The sequence below is a fragment of the Cucumis melo genome, chromosome 11 (assembly GCF_025177605.1).
Source record: "Cucumis melo cultivar AY chromosome 11, USDA_Cmelo_AY_1.0, whole genome shotgun sequence".
Lineage (NCBI taxonomy): Eukaryota > Viridiplantae > Streptophyta > Magnoliopsida > Cucurbitales > Cucurbitaceae > Cucumis > Cucumis melo.
The window spans coordinates 3180066-3204411 of record NC_066867.1 but is presented as its reverse complement, the minus strand read 5'-3'; the positions used below and the strand labels follow the sequence as shown (position 1 = coordinate 3204411).

The 24346-nt window shown below is 29.6% G+C and overlaps 2 protein-coding genes and 3 non-coding genes across 6 annotated transcripts; 3 read left to right on the top strand and 2 right to left on the bottom strand.

The window, feature by feature from the left end:
* Nucleotides 1-1529: 1529 nt before the first annotated feature.
* TRNAL-CAA (transfer RNA leucine (anticodon CAA)) lies at nucleotides 1530-1613 on the top strand. Its single transcript has one exon. It is a non-coding gene; the product is annotated as a tRNA-Leu (tRNA).
* Nucleotides 1614-4020: 2407 nt separating this feature from the next.
* On the bottom strand, nucleotides 4021-6125 carry LOC103497268 (amidophosphoribosyltransferase, chloroplastic). The gene has a single exon (XM_008459396.3). The coding sequence runs from the start codon at nucleotides 5940-5942 to the stop codon at nucleotides 4209-4211; it is 1734 nt and encodes a 577-aa protein (XP_008457618.1). The 5' UTR covers nucleotides 5943-6125; the 3' UTR covers nucleotides 4021-4208.
* An 8474-nt stretch (nucleotides 6126-14599) lies between these two features.
* On the top strand, nucleotides 14600-14673 carry TRNAT-AGU (transfer RNA threonine (anticodon AGU)). The gene has a single exon. It is a non-coding gene; the product is annotated as a tRNA-Thr (tRNA).
* A 1115-nt stretch (nucleotides 14674-15788) lies between these two features.
* On the top strand, nucleotides 15789-15862 carry TRNAT-AGU (transfer RNA threonine (anticodon AGU)). The gene has a single exon. It is a non-coding gene; the product is annotated as a tRNA-Thr (tRNA).
* Nucleotides 15863-18635: 2773 nt separating this feature from the next.
* LOC103497269 (probable ribosome-binding factor A, chloroplastic) lies at nucleotides 18636-22578 on the bottom strand. Of its 2 annotated transcripts, XR_007824819.1 has the most exons (4): nucleotides 21997-22578; nucleotides 20538-20711; nucleotides 19699-19907; nucleotides 18636-18968 (listed from the first exon to the last, which is right to left on the bottom strand). XR_007824819.1 is itself a non-coding variant. In XM_051091638.1 (3 exons), the coding sequence occupies exons 1-3, from the start codon at nucleotides 22360-22362 to the stop codon at nucleotides 19761-19763; spliced, it is 687 nt and encodes a 228-aa protein (XP_050947595.1). In that variant the 5' UTR covers nucleotides 22363-22524; the 3' UTR covers nucleotides 19524-19760. The 2 variants fall into 2 exon arrangements, 1 of the variants encoding a protein (XP_050947595.1); XM_051091638.1 differs by lacking the exon at nucleotides 18636-18968 and having other exon boundaries at nucleotides 19524-19907; nucleotides 21997-22524.
* Nucleotides 22579-24346: the final 1768 nt, after the last annotated feature.

Sequence of the window (24346 nt, the reverse complement as noted above, 5' to 3'; positions counted from 1 at the left end):
GATTTTGTTTCACTTATAATTTCTATCAAATAAACAATTTTAATTATCAATTCATGCTTTTCATTATGATTACCTTTAAGTTGATGCATAGACAACTCTCAAAGAAAATTTTAAACGGGAGTTTAAATTTATTCACTTACGAAGAGGATTACATTATATTTTTTTCAAACAGAACATGATGTATAAGGTAAATTGATACATTTATAAAAATCGAGTATTTGAATTGATATAATTATTCGAATAGATGTACTTTAACGAGTGCCACCCAAATTTAGAGTATAACTTAATAAATACATGGAAAAGGAGAAGTAGTAGGACCCACAAAAATGAGGTCTAAATTACAAGAATCTAATTAGCATAAATCTCGCAATTAATTAAGTTAGGAGCTCATCAATTTTGAGCTTAATTACTTAAAAGCATTAATAACTTTTTTTTTCTTTAAATTGAGTCCCCACACCAACCCTAATTTGTTTTAGAACTAACAAAATTGGAAAATAAAAAAATTTTATTTCATTCTTTAAAATATTAACATGTATAACAAAATTAAAAAAAATTATAGATATAACAAATTACTAAAATACTCTTATATTTATAATTTTTTTTAATCCTTAAAAACGCTGATAATTGCAATTATTATTATTATTATTATTTTTCTCTCTCTTGTCTTTTAAGCCCAACTTAAATATTGGCCCATGACGGTTTATGGGCTTCCTTTGATGCAGTGTCCCTTTCAGTGAAGAGTAATTATAATAAGTAGCCATTCCTAGAATAATTATTAAATATGTAACAATATTTTAAAAAAATTGCAAATATAGTAAAGTCTATTAATGATAGATTTCTATCATCGATAGACTCTTATGGTATATCAGTGATAGACCAACATTTGCTACATGGTCTATCGATGATAGATTTCTATCATTGATAGTTTTTGACAAATATTGCTATATTTGCAATATACTTAATTATTTTGAATATAATTGCTACATTTGCAACTAACCCTATAATTCTAAGTCAAACTATTAAGACTTAGTTGGATTGACGGAAGTTGGACCCCTATCTAACATATAGTTGCAAATGTAGCAATTATATTCAAAATAATTAAGTATATAGCAACATTTTAAAAAAATTGCAAATATAGCAAACCTTTTTTAGGTTAAAAATACCTCAAAACTATTGAAATGTTTCATAAAACCCTTAAACTTAAAAATAATTTTTTTAATAAAAAAAAGTACTATCATTAATCCAACTTTTACACCAAATTTCTGACTGCCCAAAATAAAACAAAAAAAATTAAAGTTAAAAGAATAAAAATCACATTGTAGAATCGAATTAGGATGAGTTAGATGCATATATTATAAAAGCTATTTGGGCTGAATAAATTTACAACCAAACCTCAATTATTTAAAATTGTTAAAGATGATAATTAAGTGTATAATATCATTTGTAAAAAATAAAAAATATAACAAAATCGATTTTTTTATTAAACTAATAGATAATAAATATAATAGTATCGAACTTTTTACCACTGAGTCAGGATGGCCGAGTGGTCTAAGGCGCCAGACTCAAGTTCTGGTCCTCTAACGAGGGCGTGGGTTCAAATCCCACTTCTGACAAAACAACTTTTTCTTTCTATTTTTCAAACCCCTAAAACGGCATGGAAGAACGTCGTTTCCTAGCTTTCTTTTTCTCCATCCAACAAAACGTTGCCGTTTGGATGTACGACATCAATACTATAATTTCCTTTTTCCTTTTCTTAAAAAGAAACTTAATGCTTTTTTTTTTCTTCCTATTTTTTAAAATAAAAATTTTTAGATTTTGAAGTGTTATGTTCTTTAACGGTATTTTAAAAAATAGTTACATGAAACTATTTACAAAATCCAGCAAAATCTATCGAACTTTGTAGTACGTTTAAGTTTTTTGTTTTGTTTTGCTATATTTTATAAATAAGTTTTTTTTCTATCCATACCAATTCTTAAGTAGAAGCATATGCGTGTAAATAAGCCAAATTTGGGTATACCAAAATATTATTTGGTTTAGAATGTTATACTTTTACGCTTGATGGTAATCAATAGAAATTGATTTAATTACAAGGATGCTTTCAAATCTAATTAGAAAAATGAGTCAAAATATTTACAAATTGTATCAAAACTTGATGATGTCTATCAACAATAGACAGTGATAGACACCGTTTATTAGTATTTATCTACATATTTGTCATTTTACGAATGAAAGGGTCGAACTTTTCCTTAGACTATAAAAATCTTGCAATTAGAAGCACGAACAATAACTTGCTACCAAAAGACGCACCTTACCACTTCCAATGGCAACATCCTAATTCGCCTTAAAAGAGACGCAGGAGGAGGGATTGTCTAAGTAGGTAGCTTGACCCAAAGGCAATGAGCTTGGTTGGTTGGCTGGCTAGCGATCAAACCACTCGGTAGAAAGCACCCAAGCAACAGGATGTTTAAGAGAATATTGGAGAGCCACCTTCAAACACTATTGAATTGCGAGACAACGCCAAATAGAGGGCAAGATAAGGGAGAAAATCCTTAGATCTTGACAACTGAGACTCTGTCTAAACTGCCTTACAAAATAAAGATGCATTATTGGTGTAAATGGTATAAGAGAGAGATAGACAAACTAGGAAACCAACAAGACTAAAGTGTTTCTACTTCCTTCACAAAACCAAAGAACATGAATATTAGATTCAACTCCACAGTAGCATAAAGAGCACATCCAAACAGATACAATCTGCCAAAAATGCAGAACCTCACGTGTGGGAAGATTGTTAAGACATCCCATAGCTACGACTTACAAAAAGTCTTCCATATCTTGTTCATCAAATTGTTTAAGGGAGAAGTTTCAAGAGAATCTGCTTGAGCCAATTTAATTCATTTGGACAAAAATCGACTTTACTAAACCTATGGTATCTTTATGATACTTATAAAAACCAGCTAATATTTCTTTTGTTAGTTTTATTTACTCTCTCTATATTAAAGAAAACATTAGCATTATTGAAGAAGACAGAACATTCCATGGTTTAAAAAACAAAACAAACAAACATTCCATTGCCAAAAACATAAACAACAAACATCCACTAAGTAGCAACAGTTTATGAGTAATCCTCTTAAATGTATGTAAAAGAATAAAGAATAACTTTGTGAAACGTATGCAAATATTACCAATCTTTCATCTTTTCAAATGGAGTAACTTAAAATGGGAAGATTTGTTGGTACAATATAAAGTCTTTTGCTTGAAAATGAAATTACTAAGTACTAACCTATCTCCCTTTGTGTTTGCTTTTATGTTAATAGAAATTATCTTTCAATATCATATCTAACAAAGTATACTTCCATATTTGAATATTAAAAAATATAAATTCATTTTGTCGTTTATATCATTACAAGTTTTACGTGCTACTGAAATTTACTAGAATTATAAGGATCTTGAACATTGAAGAAAACATTTTCTTCTAGCAAAAATCTAATCAAAGCTATTTCTCAAAAGAAAAAAAAAGTATGCTATGCGAAAAACAAAAACACAAACAAATCAAACCATGTTTGGCAAGACCCCAAGTTTTATTATTGTTGTTATATCCTAATAACATTCGTGTTTAGGTCAAGATACCCAAACATCTCATTTATTCAATAACAATCAGCCTGTCAAACCATACAACATTTAGAGTAAGAGAGAAACCAAAATGAGTGCAAGTAAAAATTATCTTTGTAGATCTTAAGCATTACATAACTGCGTTACCGTAAATTATGAAATGTCAAAAGAGACTTGAAAGACAAAAAGGAAAAAAGAAAAAAAAAGTCTATAACTTAGAAGAGAAAAAACAAGAAAATATAAGTATGTTTGGTAACATTTTCATCTACCATCAAAAAAGGAAAGAATAAAGGCATCTCTACTTTTATTGTTGTTGAGTATCCTAATAACAGTCAGGTTTGGGTCCGAGCATACCCAAAACATCCAACTTATTCAATAACGAACAACCGTCAAACCATTCGACATTTAGAGTAACAAAGAATGCAAAATTAGCATAAGTAAGGATCATTATCATTTTTCCAGGGCTCATTAATCATTACATAACTTATTACTCTAAATTATGCATTCCCATCAGAAATCACATCTATAATTCTAAGATTTGTGAAAGGATATAAGAAAAGACAGACAAAATCAAAAGAGATGATATTAGAAGTAAAAGATCAAAGACCTCCAACTTTCTCCACTGTGAGATTATTGTCAAGACTCTGGTTTACATTGGCTTGAACCCAACCTCCATCAATGGATTCCAAGCTTCCATTCAACCCATCATCAACAAAATCTCCCACCCTTTTCACTTTTAATTCTCTTGGCTCAACTGGGTAGTTACCTGAAAAGCAAGCATAGCAAAACTTTGAAGAATCATTTCCCAAAAGCTTTTCCAAGCTACCAAATGGCAGAAAAGCAAGTGAATCAGAGCCTATAAACTCTCTTATTTCCTCCACGCTCATCCTGTTGGAGATTAGTTCTTCAGAACTTGGTGTGTCCACTCCATAATAACACGATGCTATAATTGGAGGACTAGCTATCCTCATATGAACTTCTTTCGCTCCTGCTTCCTTTAACAATCTCACAATCTTTGAAGATGTTGTGCCTCTAACAATTGAGTCATCCACAACAACAACTCTCTTCCCTTCCAACACTGCTCGAACTGGTGACAGCTTCAGCTTTACACCAAAGTCACGAATCTTCTGCGATGGTTCGATGAATGTCCTCCCCACATAATGAGACCTTATGAGACCTTGTTGGAAAGCTACCCCAGCTTTGGCTGCATACCCAAGAGCAGCTACTACTCCTGAATCCGGGACAGCTATTACAACATCACAATCAACAGGGGCTTCGGTGGCAAGTATCTCCCCGAATGCTCGGCGGGATTCGTAGACAGAACGGCCAAAGACAACGGAGTTGGGAAGAGCAAAGTATATGTGTTCAAAAATGCAAGATTTAGGCTGAGGATGAGCCATTAAACAGAGGGATTGAATACCATTCTTATCAACTACTAAAACTTCCCCAGGAAACACTTCTCTTTCATATGTAGCTTCAATTAAATCAAGAGCACAAGTTTCAGAAGCAAATACAACAGCCCCATTACTTCTCCTACCCATAACCAAAGGCCTAAAACCAAAAGGGTCACGAACAGCAACTAATTTATCTTCAGTAATAAAAACCATAGAATAAGCTCCTTCAAGCTGTTCACAAGCATCAACAATCCTCAACAAGAAAGGTCTATGTTTTGAAATTGCAATAAGGTGAAGAACAACCTCAGTATCAGAACTAGTATTGAAAATAGAACCAGTATCTTCAAGCTTAGCTCTAAGAGAACGATAATTAACTAAATTACCATTATGAGCAACCCCAACAGACCCAAATCTGTAACCAGCAACAAAGGGTTGAACATTCTTAAGCATAGAAGATCCAGCAGTGGAGTAACGAACATGACCAATCGCAGAATCCCCAGGTAATTGATCAAGTTTTGTTTGATTGAAAACCTCAGAGACAAGGCCAACGCCGGTAATAGACTGTAGAACGTTTTCATTGACGGCAACGATTCCAGCGCCTTCTTGGCCACGGTGTTGGAGAGCGTGAAGGGCTAAATAACAGAGACGAGAGGCTTCTGGGTCGCCATAGATTCCAACGACACCGCACTCCTCGCGGAGTTTTTCATCGGAAGAGTCGTCTTCGTCGTGACCGGGGAAGAAATCGGAGATGGGGGATTTGGAGGCGGAGGAGAGGGAGATGGGTTTGTGAGGATTGGGAAGAGAAAGGGAAGAGGGAAAGTGGGATTTTTGGAGGGTTTTAGAGAAAATGGAAATATGGGTTTGAAGAGTGGGAGTGGGATGAGAGAGAGATGAAGAGGAAGAGAGAGAAGGGAGGTTGAGAGTGGAGGCGGCCGCCATGGGAGGGGCTCGGAGAAGAAGAAGATGAAGAAGATGAAGAAGACGGTGACCGTAGGAATAAGGAATGGCTTTGAAGGCTTTGAAGCCGTTTGGTGTTTTGTTTTTAGTTTCCTTAATTTGATGGTCTCTTCTCTTCTAGGTTTTTGGACTTTTAAAAATTAAACCCCAACACTTTTGAAATTCCTTTTTTCACTTCTTTTTTATCTAATTGCTTTTTAAAATTTTCTTATTTTAGTCTAAATTTAACCCCCCCCCCCCCCCCCCCCCCAAAAAAAAAAAGGAGTTGTTAGAATTAGAATGATTGTTATGGAAAAGTTATACCAATGATCTCTTTTTAGAGGTTAAAGTTAAAAAAAAAAAAAAAAAAAAACTAATGAAAAAGATCTTAGTTTGGAATTAATAGCTACGTATGAAATTACTCATTTGGCACTTACCATATATCTTTCTTTCTTTCTTTCTTTCTTTTTTTCTTCTCCTTTGCTTACATTCTTGCTTATGCTTTTCCCTCCTTCATCTTCTTCCTCATTAAATGTTATTGCATTTTCTTTTTAAAAAAAAAGAAAGATTAAAAAGAAAAGAAGTGGTCAAACGAAGTAGAAGAAAGAAGTTCATTTTGGGTTAAAGTGATTACTTATTGGGGTGCTAACATAAGTCACTTGACGAGACAACTAAAGTTTTTGAAATTTATGATTTGATATACTTAAAAAAAGCTTATGATTAATTTTCATTTAGGTCCTCTATGGGACCCTATGCAATTATAGGTACTACATCAAGATCAAGAGAGCGTTAGATGGTTCGTAAATGTTGTAAATTGAAAGTTTAATCCTCTACATTTTGATCTTCTTTAATAATATTTAGACTTTGTTCGGTAATAGTTTTATTTTTTGTGCTTTACGGTTTGGAATTTATGTTTACTTCCTTTTGAATTTTGTATTTTGGTTCTCGCATTTTTTAAGAATACAAACACAAAATTTTGAAGATTATCCTTTTCATGATATGTTTTTTAAAAAAATGTTTTCAAGTGAGTCACTTTTATTTAAACTTTTTTCTAAAAAATTATTTATAATAACTCTGTGAGAATACTTCAAATATTTTCTAACATGATTTATTTTTAAAATTTAAGTACTTGAAAAGTTAAACCAAAGGGCAACTCTAGTTTTTGAATTTCAATTTTTTTATAAAACATTTATGGAAAATGAATACCTTGATTTTAAAACATAAAGAACCAAAACCAAATTGTAACTCAACAAAACAAATTACTACTAAACAATGTTTTAGATTTTTTGTTTTCGTCGTTGAAAATTAATCTTATAAACATCACATTTATCTATTGTTTTTCTATGTTTTGTTATTTACATTTTCGATGTGTTTTCAAAATCAAAGATAGAATTTTTAAACTAGAAAGAATAGTTTTTTAAAAAACAATGTGAGATAATCAAATAATCCTTCGGTTAATCCAAAAATACATAACTATTGTAATAGCTAAAAGGAGAGCAGAAAAGAATGACACAAGAAACTTTGGTAACCCAATTCAGCCAATAATGCCTACGTTTGGAGAGCTGCACACAACCCTGATGAGTAATTTTATTATGATTCACTTATAATCAAAATACATAGATACAACATATGAACTCTGTTCTACTATATGACTATTTAACATGTTCAATAGCTTCAGACTTCAGGCTCCCCCTGAATACATGAGTAATCCTTCTCGATGATGTCTGATTTCAGGCTCCCCCTGAGTGCATGAGTGAATCTCTTGGACGATATCTTCATACTCTTATGAAGTTTACTGGGACCGCTCAAATCACCGCTTCATCCTTTTCATTAATCATCATAAGAATTAACTTAGATCAACATATCAATCCCTTAGACATAAGATCGCACTACCTTTTCGTACTTGCAGCTTCTGCAATCGATTTTTTCGTTGATCTTCTACAGTGTATAGTTTTGCGTTTTTTTGTCAGCACATCCCTTTTCGATAACCATATATATATATATATTTCTCATTTTCACAAAGATATTTTGCAAGATTCCTGAAATAAAGGAGAATCTTTTTATCTTTTGATTATCTTATTTTTAAAAGGATAATCTTATATTTTCTTTTAGACAAAATCTTCAACAAACCCTCCCTTTTGTCTAAAAGAAGAGATTTATTTTCTTGTTCAATACAACGCTTTTTCAGTACCGTCTTATGGATCAGATAGCTAGTGTAGATACAGCAGCATGTCATACCAACTTCCCAAAAACATTATATCTAACACCACAAGCTTCCAACAACAACCTAATCAGTTCATCATTTCAAAAACAGTTGGCTTTTCGTCAACAAAACACAAGCTTTCGAAACAACATACTTTCTTTCAAAAAGTTCAAACAAAAACTAAACAAGGAGAAACTCCTGAGACAGCAAAAAGACAACAAAAAATAAGAAACAACATTATGGTTCATGTACATTCAACCAACAATCAACCTCCAGCATCCATCATCCATCCTTGCCACTACTCCCCCTTTGGACCAAAAAGAAATATCATTCAGGACCATGATCCCCCTACTTGTAGAAGGAGCAAACGTCTTCAAATGACGAATGAGAGAGTCAACTTCCAACCGTCATTCAAATAAAAGATTAATAGAAGTAGAGAGAGCTCGAGACTCAGCTGTAAGAGAATTAACAATTCTTGAAGCTAACTCGCGATCAACAAAAAATCCATCATTATCCTCATCCCAATCATTTGTGTCGAACACGAGTGGACCTCGAGAAGGATGCATATCATGAACTATATCGGGCATATGACTGCCTTGAAAAAGTCTGTAGCTCAGGGATAAGGTCCTAGGGACAAGTCCAGGGACATCAGATGTTGTTAATACAACAACATTTTAAATGAAGTAGCAGACCAGAGAAGAACCATGGCAAAGCAATTGAAATTTTGACCCTAAACGATCCTACATGCCTTAGGAGCTGATTATATGTAAAAGTACTTGTGTCTACATTGTTTTTTAATGATATTTTCTTTTAGACAAAATCTTCAACAATTTTCAAAAACTTGTTTTGTTTTTAGAAATTATAGTAAAACATTTTAAGAAAACAAACACGGTTTTTAAAAACCAAATCTCATCTTTATATATATATATATATATATATATATATATATATATATATATACATTTCCTACTAAAAAAAGGGTTTCAAAAGGCTTTTAGTTTTGAATGATATTTGGTTTTTGGTTCGTTGTTTCTTTACATTCCCAACTTTTCAAAAGACTTATTCTTTATTTTTAGCATTTGGTTACCAATTTACGTGTTTCACAGAAAGAAAAGAAAACCTATGGAAAACAAAAGTGTTGTCAAATTGAAAACAATAATTCTAAAACAATATCCTTTTTATTTATTTTTGAAAGAGACTTCTAATGGTTTCTTTTTTTCATTCTTTAAGAAATTAGGATATATATATATGGGTGTGGATGAAATAATTTTGCCAAATTTCAGTGAACTCGGATTATTTATATTATTATTATCATTTATTATTTTTGGTGGATAATAATTAAAGAGCTCTTCTGATTTTGAAAGAAAGTTTTTCTTTCCTACTAATTAAAATAAAGAATTTTTCCTTGATGGGACTTCTTTTATTTTATAAGTATAATTTAGTATAACAAACATTATGGAGATTAGGAATGGGTTCGACCAGCTTCATCCTACTCGGTTGACTTAGTTGAGACTAAGCCCAAAGAGATAGTTGCAGTTTGGGTCGACCAAACCCTAAGTTGAGCACGAGCACAGAAGAATAGGCTCTACCTAACTGGAGTTGAGCCTAAAGGAAAAATTGCAGTTTGGGTCGACCCAATCCGAGTTAGGTATGAGTTGAGAAGAATGATAGAAAAGTCCACGTTGTGTTATCCGACTTATTTCAAAACCAAGGGCGAGCATAAAATAATATGAGATCTTACGTTCAAGAGGGATAAAAGGTTCGTATTCCAAAGAGAATTAGTAGTAAGAAATTTTTATAAAAAGAGTGATCCGAACATATGAGAATGATAACTTAAAAGTTCTAATTTCTTTTATGTCTTAATTATGATATTGACTTAGACAACAGAGTCTTTGTTTTTCTTTATTTTGCAAGTCCTCTCTTTCTCAAAATACAAATTTACCGTTAATGCCATGTCAAATACGTCTTCTACATACAAACAAACAAAATCTATACTCAATTACCAAAATCATTATATTATAAATGGTCGGAAGATTTGTCCTCTGAAATTAATTAAATGAATGGTTTTTTAGTTAATTAAATGAAATTGAGTTTATACCTTATGGTTAAACATAAAACAACTTTTATTACTATTTATACTCTAAGTACTTACCTTTAATAAACAAATTGTTATGGTATGTTCTCTATTGTATATTAATTACTTTTGTTAGGTATATATTTAGATGATTAAATAGTTTGTAAGTTAATTTGGGTATCTATTGACCCATTAATACATTAATTAAAAAATTAAAAGATTTGAAACCTTACGTCTCATGTTTTATTTGTTTAGTACACATTCACTAAAAAACGTAAATAATAATATAAAATTTATATATATTTTTATCATACTAATCTTGACTTTAATTTTCACGATAAAGTAATTCATATATTTTATAATATTTTCATAGGTAAATTTTGATTTTAAAATTTCATCTATACGATATATAAAATAAATATGGACTATCGATTTTCAAATCAAATGTTTGATTGCAACGTCAAATGTTGTAAAAAAAATTGACTTTTAAAAATTTCAATACCTTTATATTAAAAAATGGATCAATATAATTAAAGAGTTCTATCATCTGCTCGTTTACTGACATCAATAACAAATATGCTAAACTATAAGGTTAGTGAACTTTCAAATTTTATGTTAATTTTATTTATTTTTTTTAGAATCTATTAAATTTAGTATTTAAATTTTAATAGCTATTTTCACTTTTTTATTTTAATAATTTTACTAAACTTTTGAAAATGAGCCTATTTAAAATTTTAAAGAATTAAACTATGATGTATATACTAAAAAAATGGGTAAGAATTCTAACTTTTAATCAACTAGAATTTAAAATTTGAGAATTAAAAAAAAAAAATTGGAACCTCCAACTTATTAATTAATAGTTATATTAGAAAAGATTTTAATAATAATAATAATAAAAAAAGGATTGGAATTTTGGAACTAAAAAAATGGGTGGTTTAGGATAAAGAGGTCCATCCATTAGGATTGATTGAATGACGTGTCATTACTATCTCACATGCTCTCCTCCACTTTTTTTTTTATAATTTACTATTTAACTAAATTTATTGGTGGAGAAATTTAAAGATGTAAACTATTTTTAATTTTAAATAGAGTGGAAACAAAAGTTTTTAAAAAGGTTGGACAGTTTTTGTCCAATAATAATTATAACTCACTAAATTACAAATTCACCTCTCCCATTTTTTAGTATTGCAATTCAAAATAATAGATTAAGGGAATCTATGGATTCTCTCTAACTCAACACACACCTCACAAATATTAATTCTTTAATCTCATTTTTTAAAGTAAAATAAAAATATTGTTTAGATTGTTGCTGTAATTTGGATAGAAAAAAAAACATATATTATCTTTCGCTTGACATATTAAAAATAAATTTATTTAAAAGAAAAAAGATCGTGACATGCAAAGAGGAAAGTTCTTACACATTTATCATAAACACCGATGTTTTTATCTGAGAATGAAAGAATATAAAAATTAGCAGGTTTGTGAGTAAATCTAAATCTTATTATGTTCTCTTCCGAGATTCAGTTATCTGAAACCAATTTGAATTACATGTGTAAGATTCTTAAACTCAACCTGTCCCTATTTGGAAGTTGAGCTCCAAAGAGAGGTTGGCCCAAAGACCCAACTACTCTCCCCTCGGCCTAAGTATCAGTATCAATCACTTTTTCTTTAGGCTCATTCTATTGGTTTAGGGTTTAGGGTTTAGGGTTTAGGATTTAAATTTGACTATAAGCATAAAACTTATAAATTATAACATATTCTCTATTGAATTTGTCAAAAGCATTCTAAAAGAGAAAAGGTTGCCATTCACTTTGATGGAAACTTCAATACGTCAGCACCTGGCGTTTCCAAATCAAATGGCAACCAAGTCTGACGTGGAGATTCCTTTTCTTTTTCACTGCTGACGTGGAGCTTGTGAAGAATCTCTTTTTTTTCTTTCTTAAATTACATTTCTTTTTCCTTTTTTCTTTCCCTCAAATAAATTAATTCATTTTTATTTCAATCAAGTCTTTTGTATTCATGAAATTCCCACATTTGCAATCCCCTTTATTAAAATAAATATATTTCTAAAAGTTATTATTTGCCTAATCAAACATCTTTTAGCCATTATTTTAAATAACGAAGCAGTAAAAATATTTTCAAATATAACATAATGGGTAAATAACAAAATAATTTTTTTTTCATTTTTCTATATATGTAAATAAGTTTGTTACTATATTGATTGATTTATAGATTCGTGGAGCATTTATTCGCCTACATATTTTCAGCTTTTCTCATGCAAATAATGGTCATTCTCTCCAAATATATATTTAAAAAGCTAGTCATTTTTATATTGTATTATTATTCTTTTTCAGAGTTTAACCGCTTCATGAGAAAATATGTGTACATTTAATGTTTTGAGCTTAAGGTTTGTCTAAGCCTCAAACTTCACGTACGGTTGTTAGGTGTTGTTGTGGTTATTGTTGAAGTTGAGATTTTTGTAGTCATTGTAGAAGTCGGGAGGAGTTTATTTTGATAGAGTATTTAGGAGGAGCCTAATATGGAGAATGCGAGAGCGTCTCACACATAGCTCCAAGAAGAGTTTTGTGGAAGTGAGGAGATCTCAAACTTAGGGGAGCCTAAATTGAAATATAAACTATATGGGAGTCACTTAAAAGGGAGTTTATTTGATAAGTACTTTCACTATAATTGTCAAATTATTCTTTATATAATAAAGTTTCATTCCATGGACACATTATCCCCTAGATTTAGGTGATTTTGCACCAAACTGGGTTATCAACTTATGTGATTATTTTTCTAGTTGCTTTTGTAACAACCTTCTTGTCGGATATATTGTCTATGATTTAGTGTTCGACGTTAGATCCAACCATTTTCTTAATGGTCCTTTTGTTATATACGGAAAGATCCAATTTATTCTCAAATGTATGAAAATACATAGGTTAATTATTTTAAATGAAAAAAAATATTAAAAATATTTATAAATATAACAAAAGTTAGCAAAGGTAGATTCTGATAGACATCTATAACTATAATAGTATATGATCAGTGTCTATCACTGATATACAATAACATTTTACTATATTTATAAATATTTTGATTCGTTTCAACCCAAATAAATAGAAAAGTAAAAACAAATTTTAAAATGAAGTTAATCAAAAGAAAAGAAATATTTCAAACCAACCATTATAAAGCCATGGAGAATATACAATTTTGGAATTTTCCCAATCACATCAAACTTTTATTATTGTTATTATTATTTAAAAAACATCATACTTGAAACTTGTGAAGATAACTACTACCTAAGCAAACCTTTCATCAATCCAAATCTCTCACTTTATATCCATTTTATATATAAAAAGAAATTGTGAGAGATTTATAATATTTTGAACAAAGTTTTATCCATAAAATGGTTTGATAATGATTCATGAGGGCATGACTCAAACCCCATCTTACAAAACATTCTTCTAAAATATTTTTTTATGTATCCATGATGTTGATGTGTGTGTATATATGTATATACCATTTTTTTGCCCTTCTATTGGAGAGAGACAAAGTTTGCTAACTATACACAATAGTTATTTATTAAGTTAGCAAAGCATATAATAAAATTAATTAAACTACTTTTCTTTTCTTTTGTTGTCATTAGTTACTTTTGATCTTTGACTTATTGAGTTTAGAGTCGTAAGGATAATGATTAAGGACTTCGTTAAATTTTTAGGAGAGAATATATTCTCTATTATTGGTATGTATCATTATGCAAGTTTTCAAATTGCTCTAACTAAAGTAATATAATTAGTTCTTATAATCTTTAATCAGTTTTCAAAATTTTAATTTGGTCTTCTTTACTTATGTTTTTAAAATTCGATATGTTGTTTTATTAAGGTGGGAACATTTTTGCAAGTTATTTTTATGCTATTATTGGCCTATGTAAATATAGATTAAACACAAACTTACACGTTGGAAATTATGGACTACCTATTAAACAAAATATTTGTTAAAGTATTATCTTAGTCTTTATATTTTTGAAGTTTGTTTAATTAATGGGTATTTACGAAATTTATAGTATAAATGCTATCGACAACGAACCGAAAAAAAAAAAACCAATTTAATCTTTGATAAAATAAAAATAAATTAAAATTTATTTTGTTACATTTTTGTTAAAGATGTCTAAACTCAAACTACATTTTGTTAAAAACAAAGTTTTAGCAACTCCATACAAATTTAAAGATAAAAAATTATTTTCACCCAATATAATATTAAAATAAAAACAAAAAAACAAAGACATGACATTTATTTTCACAAATAAAATCAAATAAAAGAACAAAACAAAACAAAACAAAATTATATTTTAGATATGTAGCATCAAAATGTTTCCATCAACTTGCTCTCGTAGCTCAGTTGGTTAGAGCACCCGTTTAGTAAGCGGGAGGTCTTGAGTTCGACTCTCAACGAGAGCATTATTAGAGGCAATCATGTAAACTATTTCTTAATTACGAAATTTTCATTTTTTAATCCATAAAAATGGGATGATAAGACTTATACTTTTTATTGTTAGTGTTGATATTGCCGGTCAGTTTGGTCAAAATAATAAAAATGTTGACAAAACTGACAAAAAAGTTCAAGAAAGTCATACGTTCCAACAACTTTAAAATGAGAATATATGAGTTTGATTTCAAATCATTATAATCCCAAATACTCTAATATTTAATTCTTGAATTTATATAAGACGAAATAAAATATATTTAAAATAACTCTACTCACATAAAATTTATAATACCAACTTTATAGTTGTAGGTTTGATTCCACTCATATATATATTTATTTATTTTTCTTTGTGTGTTTATGCATTTATATCTTATCGGTAATAACCTTTTCACTCATTTTTCCTTTACATTTTAGTACAATCAAAGTGGAAAAATTTGAATCACAAATCTCTTATTCAGTAATATATGTTACATGATAATTTATAAACTGGTCTTGAAATCTTACATTTTTCTTTGACCCCGTCAATCTGTAAAGATTATTTTACTTCTTTGAGATGCAAGAAATAGATCGACAATCACGACCTGACAACCCTTGATCTTAGGACAAAATTCCTAATATCAAAAAAGTAATATGAAATCACTCGATCAAGAAAATTTGAGATCTATGCGAATGGAAATTTTGTTCTACATGTGAAGGCAACTATATATATGTGTGTGTGTGATTCTTTGGATATTAAAGATATTAATTTAAAATGTATTTAATTTTATATAATAGTAGTATATAACATTCAATTGTTTTTCTTAAAGGTTTCACTCTTTTTTGGAAAGATAAAATGAAAAGAAAAAAGAAAAAAAGAAAAAACAAAATTTAGACTCTAATGGCTATTTAATTGTATACAATTTGAAGACATATACTTTAGTCCCTAAAATTCAAATTCAAATGAATGAGATGACATATTTGAAGTGACAATATGTATTTGTGGTAACAACATTTTTAATTATTAATTAGTAAATTAGTTTTAGCTTAAAGTGGTTTTTATTTTATCTTCTTTCCATCTCTTTTATTATAATTAATTCTTAATCATCAAGCTCTCGTAGCTCAGTTGGTTAGAGCACCCGTTTAGTAAGCGGGAGGTCTTGAGTTCAACTCTCAACGAGAGCACAACATGATTATTGGTACTATCTTAATACTAATTATGATTCGATCATATTATAACTTGTCAATCTTAAATTTTAATCCAAAAGTTTTACATATTTGTTTTGGAGTCTAATTTGTAAATTGAATGCATCAATAATTACTTTGGGTTTAGTTTTTAAAATAATATGGTATACACTCTAACGATATTTTTGTATACTATATCGATTGTTGTGTGGGTATATCTAGTTGTACTATGGGTATATATAGTTATTATGAGGTATTTCTTATGTTAAGTATATAAAGTTAATTTGTTCGTCCACATATCTACATTTATGGTCATGTAGTTTCTTTTAATTGTAGTTTTGTAATTAGCATGACGGAAGTGATAAATAAGTATTTCAGACATATATTTGTAAGGGTCAAAGCGAGTATGTCTTAATACGTACTATGTGTTAGGAACTAAAAGATTTGTTCTTTGAATCTTTCATTCTTATTGTACTAGAAAAAGAGTTGTGTATTGAATTGGAAAACTTAACGACAAATACCTAAAAGGTTAGGTGTTATTGGACAATTATGGACCGAAGGGTATAATGAACTTTTTAAAAAAAGCTTGGGCCAAATTAGGAACAAAGTTCAAAGCGGATAGGATCCATAAAGGAAGTATGCGACCATGCCATGAGGGAAAAATATATTCTATAAGGGAAAAATCCAAGTCAACGAACATCAGCTATAAATAAGAGATAAATTTTTTTAAAAAAATAAGCCCACTCAGACGTTAAACTTTCACCTTGGTACATAGTTTTTCTTATTAACTTAAGCATCAAAGACATATGTAATAAGGGAGATCGAACTCGTTGTTAGGTTACAAAATCTAAATATACTATAAAGATCCTAAAAAGGAAAAAAAAACCGGGTCAAACGAACACTATAATTAAGTTGTAAAATCCTGAAGAAAAAAAAAGTAAGTCCATTCACACATAAAACTTTCATCCTTGATACACAATTTTTCTTGCTAACTTAAGCATCAAGGACTGTGCAATATGCGGTAAGTACGACACCGTTGTACAAATAGAACCTTCTTATTTTTTACTTAAAAAATTAAGAAAGGAGTACTTGTAATAATAAAAAAAAAATGCTACTTTCAAACTCCTTAATTCAAAGATATGGATTACAAAAATAAAAAAAAATAAAATAAAATAAAATAAAGCTAATACATTGAGTCAATGACAAGGTTCATGCTCTTTAATTTTCCCAAAGAATTGACATTTATTTTAAATTTAATTTTCAAAACTAAAAACATCCATGTCAAAGTTTTATAAATAACAGGTTTTTTCCTTCTTTTTATTTTATTAAATTAATAAAGTTTTTAAACCAAAATTCCTAAGAAAAAAAAGAATCTATATTTGAGGATCCACTCTCTATTAACCTTTAAAATTTCACGTTAATTTTTTTTAAAAGAAAAAAGAAAGAAGATATTTTAGTTTAAATTTGACTAAGAATTCAAGCGTTTGGTTAACAAATCTAAAACTATAATTAAAAAATTAGAAACAAACAACCATAACTTTAAACTTGGAAAGCATAAAATCATAGAGGCTTAACTTTTTCAACTACAAAATCAAGAACTTAATTTAACTAATGTTAATTTTTTTTTCAACTTCTAATTTATGATGAAATCTCACGGAGATGTTAGATTATAGGAAATTTCATTTTCCCTCCATCTCAATGATATTTAGCTCACGTATCTTATTTTTATTTTCTTGTATAATAAGATCTCTTATCATAGTGTTTTGGATAGGGAAGAAATATGTAAGTTTAGGGACTTGAATTGACTTGTCATTTAACTTGAATAGTTCGAGTGCCAAGTTTTCTTTTGCTTTTTTTACTTAGCTTCTTTAAAAACTATTTATTGTCGTTTTCTTTTTCCTTTCTCTGTACTAGACTTATATATTCTTCAACCCTTTTAACATATGTCAAAAAAAAAGAAAAAAGTCGAAGGCTACGGATCAAGGTTTAAATCCATAATATGAGTTAGAATTTGAGGAACTTTTCTTCCAAAAGAACGATCAAAGCACCAATAATCGACGATTTTGTGGATTTTTCTTTTAAAATTTCTAAATATCAATAGAGTAGTTTGATGATCTTGAGAGTGGATAAATCATGAGATAATATGGAGAGAGTTTGGTTCTATTTTGGAATTATCTTGGAGTAGGGGAGAGCTCTTGGTTATTCCTCCTTCAAGGTTGGAAGTGATTGATAAAAAAAAAAAGACTTTTGGTTTTGGGAAAGATGAACCCACAACTATCCTTCCAAACTTGAAAATTTTATTAACACATTTTCTAACCCCTTAAAGCTATGTTGATAGTTTTTGTGGTTCTAATTAGAGTGTTTTTAAAAAATCTATTTTTTTTTAATAAAAAGTTAAAATCTGTTACTTTTTTTTGGTCAACCCAACAAAATTTTGAAATCTAAAAAAAAAAAAAAAGAAAAAAGGGTCAATTTTCACACTTTAAACTAACATATCCATTCAATTTTCCCATAAGGTATGATCAGTCATACCATATGGCTTCAACTATAAATAAAAGTGTAGTAATATATTGCTTTTGACATTTAACTAATGGAAGAAAACAATTTGGAATGATTTAAGGTCTTTTCCGCCTATACAAAAAGAAAAACAAGTTGCAAAGATGAACACCATCTCATATATATATATATATTAAAAAAAGATAGATGCTACCAAAAACACCCTTTTAATTTCTACCATCAACATTCCTGTGAATCAAAAGATTCGATACTGATCTTGATGACAAATATATTCATTTCTTTTTTGGGAATATCAACAAAAAGTGTGTGTATATATATATATTATATAAAGTCAAATCATGATAAATAATAATAGGAAATGACTTTTCTTCTTGACATCAATATTTTAATTCGATTCGAGTAGAAATTAGCATATGAATATGATACCATCATCTCTATGTAGGTAACAATTGAATCGGAAGAGAAAACAAGCCATTTCTATCTACCATCTTTAAGGATGATAGTCTTTTGGATGGTTTAGAGGAGAATCTTTGAAGAACATCATTCTGACTTCTTGGTGATTGAAGCATCTTTACTTTGACTTCTTGCTCTGCAAATAACAATTGAGGATTCGAAATTATATCCATCCAAAATCAAAGTTCTTGAACACACCAAAATTGTCATTTTCACCTTTTAGTTTCATAAGTTTAATTTGTTTTAATACAACTCCTCCTTTTGCTTTGTTCAAGTTTTGGCTGAAGTCAAAAAACAGAAAGAATCAATTTCCTTTTCTTTTCTTTTTTTCCCTTTCTAGGGATGAGAATAATATGGCTAAATTGGTTTTTGTCTTGGTTTTTCACTTGAAGAACAGTTCTTTCTTTCAAGTATAGAAAATTTATTCGGTGGAATGATACATCTTTTAACAAAGTGCATAATGACCCCAAGTTTTCGGGATATTTGAACCTTCCCAATCTTGAGACTATTTATAACAAGCTACTCTAAAAATTTCTCTAACTAATTGGTCGTATGCCCTTAATACTCTAATTAATTATTTCCTAGCAGCAATTCCTATGAAATGGATGGCCAAACTCACTCTTAATGAGAAATTATAGGAGCTACAGTACTATATAGGCATGCTACATAACTTCAACCTAGAGCCCCAAAGTTTTCAAGAATATCAGTTGGATGATTGACTATATAACATGAAACCATGAATTCCAGACATAAGAAGCATCTAGCCAAAATCAATGTAATAATATATTTCATATGTACAAAAAAACTAAGATAATGACAAGGGTAGAGAGAGTAGATTCGTTGCTTAAACTCGTAAAAGAACCAACCTGTGAGAGCAAACCGATGCCTCATGATAGATGAGCATATGTTGGACAAGAAATGGAATAACCTATTGTACATATATTATGTCTTCATCAGCATCGTCACCTTTCCAATCCCTGTCGTCATCAAGAGCATCAGATAGTTCAGGTTCATCGAAGTCTTCATCAATGGTATCCTTCTTTTTGTCCTTGATTCGATCCAATATGGCAATTACCTGAGAAAGTTCAAACCAAATCAGTACTGAAAAGAACCTTGAAGTAATCTTCCAGTAGTTAAATTATAGAGATGCAAAAACTTGAAAATTCACAATAGGCAAAGAAACAGGACTTTTCATTGATGAAAGAAAAGAGACTAATACTCGAATAAGAATGAGACAAAATAGGCATAGGAAACTTGAAAGCCCAAGAGGAACCTAACCAATGCATATGACCCTGGCTAATTGCGCTGTACTTTTTAACAGTCAATCTAATTCACAATTACTAGTCTTCATATGACCATGACCGTTTGAGCCCTTACTAATATGATGACCCATTACTCTCATAAATGACAAGACCACCTCTCTTTTTGTCAACGGTAAATTTGTCGATTCAAAGTATTTGTTGTAGGAAATAACAGCCAAAAATATGATTATTTCTAGAGCTTCCAGGAATATTTCAATAGTAAATAGGAGATAAACATGAAGTTTGTAAGACAAACACATGCATTGGGAAACCATGACGAATATGAGATGAAAACATCTTGCGGAAGGAATTCTTAAAAATAATTGAAACTGGTCCTGGCCATGGCAAGAAAAATTATATAAGAACTAGGAGGCAAGAACATAAAGTGTTAGTTTGTTACTTACCCTGCTTCCTCTCTCAAAAGATTCATCTTCAATAAAGCGAATCTCAGGAGTTAGTCGCAGCTTCATGCGTTTTCCCAATACACTTCGAACATACTTTGCTTTAGATTTCAACCCGGCCATAGCAACATCCTTTCCTTTTTCATCACCAAAGACTGATACGTATACTTTAACCACCTGTTTGTTTGTATCAATATAATAGACTAAAACCATTACTTATCAGCTCAAGCATGGGGCAAAGCAGCCAACATATATACCAAAATGAACAAGAAGAGGTTTTTATTGTTCCATCTTGAGTATAGGTTGAGATTAGCATATTCACATCACATCCACATGGTACCTAAATTGTGAATAACAGAAAAATTGATAACTCATGGAAGTTGAAGAGTTAAATGGCAAACATAAGGCCTGACCTTCATAGTACTCAAATTTTCACAAATAATAAAAAGGTATATGTTCACTATTTTATGAAATAATCTCTATGTTGCATTTGACATCAAATTAATCAAGTAATGGGGAGCGTACAAACGGATTTATAGCAAGATTGAAAGTCAAAAGGCTTGCTACTGTCTAAAAAGAGCACACCAAAACAGCTCAATTAAGAGCAAAGAGTTTATATTGCACTTCCATGGCTTTTATCCCTTTAACATATCTTATTCCAACGGTCAAAGGTGTAACATATCAATATTTGAACCTCAATGTAAGAAATATTTTGAATTAAAATAAGACAAAAAAGAAAAATCGTACAATGTAGGGAGTTCACTCAATGTTAAATTTATTCAAACGTCAATAAAAAGAAATGGCCACAATTTACACAAGTGCGCTGCAAGTTCAAATGCAGATGCAATCCGGATTAGTTGCGTTATGAAAAAATAAAAAGATATCAATGGACTTCTTTCATTGGTCTCTATAGTAGAATCAGTTCTGGCTTGACAAGCAATGGTTTAGCAGCGGTTGATATCAGTATAACTTCCCAGGAATTCTTCCAATAGCATTGTTGTTCCGAATTATTTGTCCAGGCTAAAGTAACTTTTCAAGCATTACTCAAGGTGGGTGCTCTTCAATTTCAATATGTACCTCAACAAGTTAAATTTCTTATAACTTCATTTATGCTTCAAAGATAATAATATAAAAAATGTCTTCAACCAAACATTTGCAAATGAGCTTCTGAAGCCTCCTAATCATTTCCAAGTGGCTAAACTACACTATACACACAATCCAAGACAGTAATTGAGTTGTATAGCAATTTAAAAAGTCAAAACTTGATAGAATCTCTTCTCTTCAACAAATGCAAATATTTACTATCCTATTCGAGTATAAAACTACCCTTTTAGGATTATCCCTTGGCTTCAATTCCAATTTCATGGCAACAGAGCACAAAAGAGAAAAGAAAACCTAATTCTGCTAGAACAGCGAAAAGTAAACAAAACCCAGCTCTTCAATTTAAACAATCTCTCAATACCTGCAAGTCGGCAGAGACTTCAACATCAGTAATGGTAGTGAGAGAGGAGAGATACTTATCAGCTCCCAAAGAGGCCTCAGGAAGAATGGCGAACTGCAACACCTTATCAGTAAGAAGCATATCGGAAAGCTCCCTCTGAATCTGCTTAGCCACCATTTTAACCCTACGTGAATTGGCCATACACCGTATGGTTGCACCTCTCATCACCGGAGGTGGAGGAAGAAGGTTGACAGAACTTGGGGAGTAAAAGCATGGGCGGGAAGCTTGAAATTGGGAGGGAAATGGTGAAGATTGTAAGGAAGATGAGAATTTCAATGGCGAAAAGTAGAATTGGGGATGAATTTGCTGCAGGAGAAGATGCGGCATCCTGAAATTTGATTCCTTTGATGAATATTTTTGATACGTGGGATTTGTTTGTTTGATATTTATGATCAAAATTTCTACTTTTTGAGCTGAAAATGGGATTTGGATTTGCTCTCTTTGAGCTTTGATTTATTTTCTCTCCACATTTTTTTCTTCACCAATTCTTACCTAGGGTTTTCATTTTCAATATAATGCACAATATTTTGTTTTTGATGATTAGAGAATCCAACTCTTAATCAAATGAAATGGTGATGTATGAATCACACATAGTTAATACCCGTTTTGGGCTAAAATTATAATAATCACATCTTGCATAAATAGTTTTAAAAGTCTCCGATCGGCTTAGAGAAAACGGTCAAAATAAAAAAATATTGAATAGCAAATAGAAAAATAACACATTTAAAAAATAATGTGATTTATAGCAAATGAAGTCTATTGGTAAACACATCCACTCTTTGTAAATCATAACTAAATCAAAAAATATTCTTTTTCACTCGTATCCGTTCAAGATATGACTTTGTTTCAATTAGATTTAAAATAATTAATTCACATTTTTTTATATTTCATATTATTTATCGAAACTTTATTAAATAATATATATTATATATCATTACTAAAATCATCAATTTGAATTCAAATTTTATCTGAAACAATGTCAAAAATAAATTCAACTGGCATTTTTTATTTTTCAAACTATTTATCAAAGAATAGACATAAATAATATATAATACATAATTGATATTTATTAACATCTTGAGTTTAGAAATATATATCTCACCTTAGAATAGTTAGTTTTAATTCAAATTTTATATCTTAATTTTAAATCCAAAATTTATTATTTTAAATAGTTAGTTTTAATCCCTAAAATTAAAATTTACACTTTGAGTTGATTACCATTCCTAAAATAATGCTAGAAATAACAAATTTCATTCATAACATCTCCATCCCCAAATTTATAAATAATACATAATTTTATTTTGAATTCAAATTTTATACATTATCCCTTTCTACAGATAACGATTTGATTGGATGATTCAAATAAAAATAAGAATTCACATTTATTAGTTTTAATTTGTTTTGATATCTCCAAATTTATTTATGTATTAACAAAAAATTAATAAATTCAATTTAATCCGAAATATTTCATTGAACTCCTTAAAAATATTTTTATGATTAGTAAATAAATATATTTCATTAACTTTGAATTTGAATATATTTAATTTGTTCAATTTGTTTTATTACTTATTTCTTTTTTTTTTCTTAATTTAACAAAATAGTTTTATTGATTATATCAGTCAAGTTTGATTGCGTTGATTTTGTACAGAGTTACAATATATTTGTACATACTACATGATAATATTATTCTTTTCATATTTAATCAACAATATCTGACATAATGTATAGTTGCTGAAATAATTACATTGTAATTTATACTTTTAAATAATATGATAAACTATTCGTTATATATCATCATCACATATTCAAATAGTAATATTTATCTACTCATATAAACATATGCTTTTCAAATCCAAAAAACTTAACATTAAGATGGATTTGTTACAAAAACCAAGGATAAGAATGATTTTCTACATAGTGTCATTGAACCATAATAACAATAACTTTTATAATAAACAATAGAATTAAGATTTCCCAAACATGGTAATGTCGAGTATGAATGATGTTATAAACACAAATTTTGAGACACACGTAAAAAGACAAAAGATTTGGTCATTAATATGTAGTATCTTTTCCCTGAGTATAGGATAATTCATATATTCCAAATACGGTGTATTTGAATAACTCAAAAATGAGACAGAATATGAAATGAAAACAGTCTATTTTACAAACAATATTCAAATTTGGTGCTATTTTGTTGCTGGACAAGATTGCTAACAACCTCTTCTGTAGTAATGACAAATATATATATATATATATATATATATATATATATATATATATATATATATATATATATATATATATATAA

Coding starts and splice junctions, on each gene's coding strand:
- LOC103497268 (XM_008459396.3), bottom strand. CDS start 5,942: ATGGCGGCCGCCTCCACTCTCAACCTCCCTTCTCTCTCTTCCTCTTCA.
- LOC103497269 (XM_051091638.1), bottom strand. CDS start 22,362: ATGCCGCATCTTCTCCTGCAGCAAATTCATCCCCAATTCTACTTTTCG. Junction 20,712..21,996: donor AAGTCTCTGCCGACTTGCAG/GTATTGAGAGAT, acceptor ACAAACAAACAG/GTGGTTAAAGTATACGTATC. Junction 19,908..20,537: donor CTTTTGAGAGAGGAAGCAGG/GTAAGTAACAAA, acceptor GAACTTTCTCAG/GTAATTGCCATATTGGATCG.